General features: G+C 36.3%; 1 protein-coding gene across 3 annotated transcripts in view; it reads left to right on the top strand.

Annotated features, from left to right (window-relative positions):
- Positions 1-10000, top strand: part of LOC122634676 (heterogeneous nuclear ribonucleoprotein L) — a 101603-nt gene that overhangs the window by 91191 nt on the left and 412 nt on the right. For 2 of the 3 annotated variants that reach the window (XM_043823837.1, XM_043823838.1), the window contains 5 exons: positions 3385-3477; positions 5191-5489; positions 6292-6515; positions 6613-6872; positions 7160-10000. The exon at positions 7160-10000 is cut by the window's right edge and continues 412 nt beyond it. In XM_043823837.1, coding sequence (XP_043679772.1) covers positions 3385-3477; positions 5191-5489; positions 6292-6515; positions 6613-6872; positions 7160-7299 — 1016 coding nt within the window. In that variant the 3' untranslated portion in view covers positions 7300-10000. The remainder of the gene's footprint in view (positions 1-3384; positions 3478-5190; positions 5490-6291; positions 6516-6612; positions 6873-7159) is intronic. The other variant, XM_043823839.1, reaches the window with a different exon arrangement.

The following is a 10000-nucleotide window of genomic DNA, read 5'->3' on the forward strand; positions in this document are numbered from 1 at the left end:
GATCACGTTTTTTTTTTATGTTTTCGGACTTATTTAAGATGAAATCGTTCAAACGAATCGAAAGATAAAAAAATTAAGTTGTTAAATAAATTAAATTTGTCAAATTTTCTTTTTTTTTTTCTCTCTCTTTTCGTTTCTTTCGTACTTAATTAGTACAAGAAAAGTAAGCATAATGAATTATTGCGATCAAATAAGATACGTAACGATTCAGTCTATTGGATTTTCAAATACTTTAATTAAAGTAAAAATATGGTTTTATGACGTAAGTTCGTTCGAAACTTTTGAAATTAGGAACGATTAACCAAGATAGATATTTTTTCTTTTTTCTTCTCTCTCTCTTTTTCTTTCTTTTTTTTTTTTTGGAAAGTAATCGCACAAGAGACAAGTGAAATCTCTTGATAAATCGTTAAGGATAATCTTTGATAGAATTGGATGAAACGCCTGCATACGTATATACATACATATATACACTTTATATACATACATAAATACATATATATATATATATATATATATATATATATATGTCCTGAATAATCTTAAAGGAGATAATCAATTTTCTAATAACAATCTCTTTGACTCTGAATAACGACGAATCGATTTACGTCTACGTTTTCTAATTAGATAGAAATCGAAGGAAACAGATAAAAAGAAAAAGAAGATAAAAAAAAAAAAAGAAGAAAGAGAAAGCATCCCGGGTCATTGATTTTTTTCGATATCATTTCTCGTTTCGCTCGTTAACTTCGACGATTTCTCGTTCGCCATTGTTATCTCTTAATAAAAAGAATAAATAGATAGATAAATAAATAAATAAATAAATAAAAGAAAAAAGAGAAAGGAATAAAAGCAAGCTATGTGAATTCACAAAAACGTGGCTAACAAGTATTATATTCCAACGGTTTTGAAACGGTTGTGAATATATGTGGCTATAGGATCGTTAAGGGGTGCTACTGTCGTTACTCTCGAGTGACGAATGATCACAACGTACATGTAGTTACGATATATCATCAACCCCCATAACAACGTGCTCGGTAAGCGACAGCAATCGATATCGACGTCTCTTTAACGACGGTTGTCCTTAGCAACACGAAATACACTTTTGTTTCACGATTGATATACAACAGTATCTTATATGATTACATTGTAAAACTCAGAAATTTATTTTATTATTTCAATTGGTTTAACACGTCCTATATCAGGTTGATCATATCAATGATCACGCATCTAACATATATATATATATATATATATATATATATTATATGTTATAATCGTTTAATGTTATCACATTTATTTCTCATTGATAACACATTCTTTTTATAACTTTACATTTTTATTGCACTCATCGATGATGATTTGTTGCATCTAATACAAGATCGATAATAACAGAAATTATTTAAATAAATGTACTCTTGTGTCTCTTCTCTCTCTTTCTCTCTCTCTCTCTCTCTCTCTCTCTCTCTCTCTCTCTCTCTCTCTCTTTTTCTCTCTCTATTTTTCTTTCTTTCCTAATCCAATCTCTTTGTTTACATTAATACAAATACATATATCTTTAACAGACACTTCTAAATATGCATAAAATATTTTTATATGTTAAATCATATATAATATATATGATTTAACATTATAAAAAAAAAAAAATAGATGTTAAAGCATGTCCCATCCAAAAATATATAATATGCTTATGTGAGATAACGCGTGAAGATAAACGTGTTCAAAGATAGTAATGCTACTAATGATTAATCAAATTATAACTTTTACTCACTTTGAAAGACAATGTATTTGAAAGTTCGTGTATGAGTATACTTAGAGATCGGTATGTGATTATTATACCAGGTTGAGTTTGGTCCAGGTTCTCGAGGAAAGTTCACGTGTCTCGTTCAGCTTGCCGACGTAGAAGATAATTCTAATAGTCGACCTGAAACAAGAACCTACGAGTAGCAAACTATGTCCGTCTGTAGTACGGACGGCGACCTCCATTAGAGGCACGTTCGACGTTTAATTTTGTCCGTGATAGCGTGGTTCAAGTACATACACAGCGCGTACACCCAACTCATTTCCTTTCAATCTCGACATCGTTCGACCTAGTGAGAATGCAAAAAAATAAAAAAAAAAGTGGAGGGGGGAAGAAAAAAAATACCAGGTTACACACAAGTTCGACACGTAAGACCCATTTTTCGTGTTTTAATCTGTCCGTCTCTCTCTTTCTCTCTCTCTCTCTCTCTCTCTCTCTCTCTCTCTCTCTCTCTCTCTCTCTCTCTCTCTCTCTCTCTGTCTCTTTCTCTGTCTGTCCATCTGTCTCTCTCTCTCTCTCTCTCTCTTTATTTATTTATTTTTTATTTTCTTTTTTCTCTTTTTTTTTTGTAATATCGTCCTTTAGATTCCTACTCGGTAAGATCTCATTTCGTTTTCTCAGTGATATTAATTCATCTAGCGATGTATATACAAATACATGGCGCATATATATGTATATGTATATATATAGATATATATATATATATATGTATAGAAGGTCGAGTTAAACGTCGTTCAGTCATCGTTAAGGTTCCCTCGGGTCATTGCGCATCGCTTATTGATGACGTCAAAGACGAAAAGTGGAAGTTCCAACCTATTGCGATTCGAATTTCTTTTTTTTTTCTTTTTAAGGATTTCTCGTCGGTTTGATCCATTATGCAGAGTTCAAACGTTTGTGAGTAGTCAGAGTCGCGTGTCTTAATGCTCTAGTTCAATCGTATGTAGGAATGTTTCTTATCTTTTTTCTTCTCCTTTTTTTATGTATATATATATTTTTTTTATTTATTTATTTGTTTACTTATCTTCATTTTATTTTATTTTTTTTTCTTTTTTTAATTTTTCGCAGACAAAATTCCACAGAAAGAAAACAGAAAAAAGAAGAGAAACGATCGTTCGATTAATAAAATCGTTCACGCAAAAGCTTACCACGAAAACGTTTACAAAATAATCGAAAGTAATGACTTTTTTTTTTTTTTTTTGTATTATTTATTTCTCTCTTTATTTATTTATTTATTTTATTATTTTATTATTTTTTCTTCTTTCAAATTTTCTTTTCTCTTGCATTATAATTAATTTCATCGATATTCTTTGTTGATTGACAAGAGAAAAAAAACGAAAAAGAAAAAGAAAAGAATACAAAGGGAAATCAAAAAAGGAAGAAAGAAAACAAAAATAAAAACGAACGAACGAACGAACGAACGAACGAACGAACAAACGTACGAACGAACGAACAAACGTATGAACGAACGTACGAACGAACGAACGAACGAACGGACGGACGGACGGACAGACGGACAGACGAACGAACGGTATTTAATTAGTTTACTTCTCGTAGCGTTCGGATCGCATGATTTTTCGTCTTTTTTCCAGGATCGACCGCGCATAAGAACGATGCGACGGGTAACGGAAGGCCGGCGCCCCTCTTGGCGGAACCCAGATACGGTGCCGCGCCCCAACCATACGGTGAGGAGTAAAGAGAGACCGATAAGGAATCGACTTGCAATCGCTGCTGACCTATCGAACGAAATGACTCGTCGTTTAGCGAGACGCATCGATCGGTACCCTAGGCGACAGAGCCCAGCGCTACTTCGATTTCCATCGGCTTTTCCAACGTTCTTTTCTCTGTCCTTCTCTCTCTCTCTCTATCTCTCTCTATCTATCTTTCTCTATCTCTCTGTCTTTCTCTTTGTCTCTCTCTCTCTCTCTCTCTCTTTCTCTATCTTTCTTTTTTCCTTTCTTCTCCTTCTCCTCCTTGAAACCCTGCCACCCCTCTTTCCTTCATACCCTTTTACCCAATCCACCTTCTCTTCTTTTCTCCTTTAGATCGAAGAAAATCACTTTCCAAGATATTGCTCGGTGGTAGACAGCTCGCTTACGATAATGTCGCACCCACACGCATAGCTTTCCAATTATAATGCATAAAGTCCAAGGCGTGCCTTTGAAAATATTTCGTTAAGTATTTTATTACTGGTCCTTAACCTTATGGGTGAAAACGATAACGAAAAAAAAAAAAAGAAAGAAAGAAAGAAAGAAAGAAAGAAAGAAAGAAAAAGAAAAAGAAAAATAAACGAATAAACAAGCAAAGGAAAATATTTCACGTGATATAAAATGGCCGCCCCGGCGCCGGCGCCGGTGGCGCCTACACCGTTGCCCGTTTCGAATATTTTTTATTCGCGTATACCGGACGCGATGTAATATTATTGATAATCATTGTCATCATTTTTATCATCATCGTAGTCGTCGTTGTCGTCGTTGTCGTCTTCGTCGTCGTCGTCGTCGTCGTCGTCGTCGTCATCGTCATCATTGTCATCGTCATCATCGTCATCGTCATCGTCATCATTATCATCTTCATCACCATCATCTTCGAGGTAATTAGTTCGATGGACATGTTGATGGTGACGACGCTTCGCCGACGGTTAACCTATTAGATGGACGATGAACGTTCCTCACTAACTGAGGAAAATGGTTTAAGCGAGCGCCTGTCCTCCGAACGTATAGTTATAATCGTTCCTGATTTTAGGTACTTCCTTAGGTACGGTAATACACACATACATATACACACAGACATATACACACAACCCCCTCCCCCATTAAGCTGTTCGATTATCAGATACTTTTAAGATAACATGGCATCGAGAAGTCGATCGATAGTTTGATCATAAATCTCTCTCTCTGTCATTTTCTCTCTCTTTCTCTCTATCTTTCTTTCTTTCTCTCTCTCTTTCTCTTTCTTTCTCTCTCTCTCTCTCTCTCTCTCTCTCTTTCTCTCTCTCTCTTTCTCTACTACGTATTTATACATATATATGTATATACATATGTATATGTATATATATATATATATGACATGTCATCACTTTTTAAACAATTAATTCCTAATACATCGAATCCTTGAATTTTTCATTATAATTTCATTCGAATATATATTTGTTACGACGATTATTAAGTAGCAAGATATTATTTATATATAGTATGTATATATTTATCGGTTTTAAAATGAATTGATATGTTTATTAATATAAATTTATTTATTACAAATAGTAAATATCAAACTGGTATACCTATATCTATATCTATCTTATATTTAAATATATGTATATATATTTATATATAATGTATCTATATGTATATGTATGTATATGTACATATATATATGTATGTGTATGCATCCTCCCACAGGATCCACACCACAGGTGACTTTCCCACCCGGTGCCGGCCACGATCGTTACGAGGAAAGCTTCAATGGACCAGCAACATATGCGGAACCATACGTTGAGCGTTATGGTATTAAAAGTGAATTCAGTGGTCGAGAGCCATTACATCCTACGCCACCTCGGCCTGGTTACGTACCCACTTTAGGACAAACCCCACCGTCTAGTACCCAAGGATCTGTAATGATGGTATATGGTTTACAACCGGACAAGGTCAACACCGATAAACTTTTCAATTTATTCTGCCTCTACGGAAACGTAACGAAGGTACGACGCTTTTCTCAAGGATCACAATCGTTTCTCATTTTCTTCTCGTCAAAACGTAATTTTCAATTCCTATCTTCTTTCCTCCCTCCCTCTCTCCCTCCTTCCTTCTCTCTCCTTTCGTTTTTCTTATTACGCGGAATAAAAGTTCAAGTATATCTAAATATTTGATTTTATATATATATATATATATATATATATATATATATATATATATATATGATGAACATCACATATTTACTCGGTGGAACCTTATTTCTCTTTATTTCGTTTGATTTTCTTTGATTTTCTTTTTTCGAGTAAAGTAACCATGGCGAGTTACACGATTCAAATATTTTTCAAATGATCTCTTCCTCTCTTTATCTGTCTATCTATCCATCTATGTATCCATCCAGCTATTCATCTCTTTTTTTGATATATCGGAAAAATGATGAAATCTTTCGTGATCCTTTTTGGACTTCGGTCTGAGCCAACGACTATTAGGATAAGATGTGCAGTTCAATAATCGGACTTGACGCATGCGTGAAACACGTTATCCTGTCTACCTCGTATTCACGAAAATATCTTACATTTCTTTTATTTTTTAATAACGTTTGATTTTTGATCAAGCAAAATGTTATTAGATCAATGATCTAATTTGAGAGAATATATATATATATATATTATATATTTTATATATATTTATATATATATTTTTAAATAATGATATATATATATACGTCATATAATGAATTTGATTGCTAATAAATTTTAACATAACAACAAAAACATACACACACACACGCGCATGTGATTTTACATTTAGGTAAAATTTTTGAAGACGAAAGAGGGATGCGCCATGATACAAATGGGCGACAGTATAGCCGTAGAAAGGTGTTTACAAAATTTGAACAACGTTACGATTGGTACGGACGGTAGGCTGCAGCTTGGATTTTCTAAACAGGCTTTTCTGTCGGACGTTACCAACCCGTACATATTGCCGGACAAAACGGCGAGCTTCAAAGATTTTACAGGAAGCAAAAACAACAGGTAAATAAAAATAATCCCCAAATTATAATTGATTATACTGTTCTAGTTTTATATTATTTTTTCGCATATTCTATAAGTACATCTTATTTCCCGAAAGGTTTTTAAACCCTGCTATGGCCAATAAGAATAGAATACAACCACCATCGAAGATAGTCCACTTTTTCAACACACCCCCAGATCTGACGGAGGAAACTGTCAATCGCGTATTCGTTGAACGCGGTATCGAGGCACCAACGACAGTGAAATTGTTTCCCCTAAAGTCAGAACGATCCTCTTCAGGCCTAATCGAATTCAGTAGCGTCGGTATCGCGGTAGCGGCAATAATGGAGTGTAATCACACGGCACTGGAAAACAGCAGTGAGTATACAAAGCCAGTTATATCTCGTATACGTCTTAACGCGTTCTACGATCGTCCTAGATATCGAATCAACGAGATACAAGAAAATTATCCTTAAAGTTCGACCTTGAGATTTAATTTTTTCCTTTCAATTTTTCCATGTCCAATCGTTATTAAAAAAATATCTATCGATATAATGTTATCATACAAGAAAATTAAATAAACTCGTCAAATAATTATTTAAAACTCTAATCTAGAATGAGAACGTCTGACGAATGTTTTTTCTCTTCGACGAATTTACTTTCAGACGGGAAATTTCCTTACATCATGAAACTGTGCTTCTCCTCCTCGCGTACTATACCCACCAGCTTCCCACCAAGCAGCGGCAGCGTTTCGAGCAATTCCGCCGGTAATGGCCACGTCAAAATGCAGCAGGACTCGGAATAGAACGGCGAGGTCCAGGGCCAGCAGCGTCAGCGCCAGCGCCAGCGCCCCTCTCTCGCCCTGCACCCGTTGTGTGCCCCCGTTGCGACGAGCACGGCCCTGCACCCAGCCACAGCGATAACCCTATCCCCGGTATTGCCACCGCCGCCGGTTCCTCCTCCTTTGCCACCTGCTTGTCTCCTGATAGCAACGCCAACCTTGTATCCAACTGTACCACCTCCCCCGCCACCTCCTCTGCCGACGTTCTGGCCTTACTGAGCATCGTTAAGGACGTCTCAGGTATTCTAAGGAGACCTGATCATCATCGAGTGACGTTCTCATCCTTGGGGATCATCGTAGTCCATCGTCGATCAATTCGTAAGACGTTACCCAAGGGTGATAGAAGCTCAATAAGTTCGATCAGAGGGATGAGATCAAAGCGGTGGATCGAACAAGAGGAGGATGAGGAGGAGGAGGAGGAGGAGGAGGAGGAGGAGATGGTGGAGGTGGAGGAAAAGGAGGAGGAGGATTGACAGAGTGAAGATCGGCGCGTGTCCTACGGACAAAAAAGGGGAAGCTGGTTGCATCATTAAACAGAAACAAAAAAGGTGTCACGAGCAGACGCGTGTGTGTGTACGTGCGTGCGTACTTGTTGATACATAATCGTCGTCGTCGTACCGAAGCCTCCGTGTATTTTGTCGTCGTCGTCTCCTCAAAGCCACGTCGTTAACTATCGTTGTGATCTTCGACTGAAAAAAATGTAGGCCAGCGAGAGAAAGAGAATAAAGAGAGAGAGAGAGAGCGAGAGCGAGAGAGAGAGAGAGGGAGAGAGAGAGAGAGAGAGAGAGAGAAAGAGAGAGATATGAAATATAATTGGGAGGCCTGCATGCGGACCAATGAGATGTCCAAACGAATTACTTTTTTCCTTTTGTCTCTTTTTTATCTTTTTTTTTTTCTTAAATATTTTTTGGTCTCTCTCCCGTTTTTATTTTCCAACACTTCCTTATCATTTCTCTTATCATCGCTCGCGAATTACATATCAGAGAGGAGGCTAGGGGATGTAACATAGGATCGCGAGAAAAACTATGAGACGACGCTTGGTGTTAGGTGGTGTGGCCTTGACGATGGAACGCTGTGTTATGCGTTTAACATCGAAGATTTGTTACGTCTTAGCAACAACAATAACAACAACAACTACAACTACATCATCAACAACAACAACAATAACAACATCAATAACAACAGTAACAACATCAACAACAACAACAACAACAACAATAGCAACAACATCAACAATAACAATAACAAGATCGCGTAGCTGTTTAATTCACGACTCCTCCACGATCACAATTACAACCACAACCAACCAACGTCATCACCGCCACAACCAACACCAACTGACACCCCTGTTCCCATCGTCCACCGGGAGGTTTTCACTGATTTTGCTGCTGAATAAACGTTCCTCAGTGACCGTTCAAAGAAAAAAAAACAAAAAAAAAAAAAACAAAAAATTATGGGATCCAATAAGTACGAGATTAATCTCTACTACCCCCTCGACCCCCCACCCCAACCCCCATTGACCACTGTGTAACGATGGGATACAATTATTAAGTGAGCGTTCGAGAAGAAAAGAGAAAGGAATAAGAAAAATGTGAGAGAATGAAAGAGAGAGGAAGAGCGAATGATTGAGCGAGCGAGCGAGAGAGCGGTATTGTGTGTGTGAGAGATTGAGCGAGAGAGAAAGAGAGAGAGAGAGAGAGAAGGAAGAGAGAAAGAAAAAGAAAGAGGAAGCCAAAGTAACTCTTGTAACCGCGCGGTGTCTCGATAGAAAATTCGTTGCTAACGTCGTGCCAATATACCACAAGCCACGAGAATCTTCGTACCGAGTGTTACGTATTATGTATGTATTTTATCACATATGTATTTTACTTCGTCATGACTAAAGATCGTACGAAAAGATTTGAAAGTTCCGTTCTTCTTTTTTTCTTTTTCATTGTCTTTCTTTTTCTTTTCTTTTCTTTTATTTTATTCTTTTCTTCTTTTGAACTTCTTTTGTATGTGTTTGTCGTGTTTTTTTTTTTTTCTTCTTTTTTGGTCGCCATCAGTGCGCGAGAAAAGAGCCGCCATCTTGTCTCCGATCACATACCACACACACATTAAATATATGTATATATATATAGACATATTTGTTCCATCACCGTTGAGGTTTCTTAATCAATGTACGCGTTCGTTTCGCGAAAAAAGACTGCTTCACCTCAGCAAGCCAAACCAAGTTTTTCTCTTTTTACTTCGTGTTTTTCATGCTTTTTTTTTCCTTTTTTGTGTTCTTTAATTATTTTTTTTTCTTCCTTTTTATTATGTATCGGTACCGACTCGGATAAGGATTCTCGTGAGTTTTGTTTTCTTATCTTTTTTTTTGTTTTTTTTTTTTTTGCTTTTTTTTAAATAAAACGACGACAGCATGGCGTATACGATCGTATTGAATCGCACGTTATTGAACGCATCATTGAACATATAAATTTTCGAAAGAAAATTATCGTAAAATTTGACGTGTCAATATTTAATAATACACTCGTATACAACGTTGTCGATCGTGAAACGCGGACTGTAAATTGAATTTTATATGAGGAAGAAGAAGAAAAAAAAAGAATAAATAAAATAAATAAAATAAAATAAAATAAAGTAAAGTAAAGTAAAGTAAAAGATTTAACAATGAAGTCACACT

The sequence above is a fragment of the Vespula pensylvanica genome, chromosome 15, assembly GCF_014466175.1.
Source record: "Vespula pensylvanica isolate Volc-1 chromosome 15, ASM1446617v1, whole genome shotgun sequence".
Lineage (NCBI taxonomy): Eukaryota > Metazoa > Arthropoda > Insecta > Hymenoptera > Vespidae > Vespula > Vespula pensylvanica.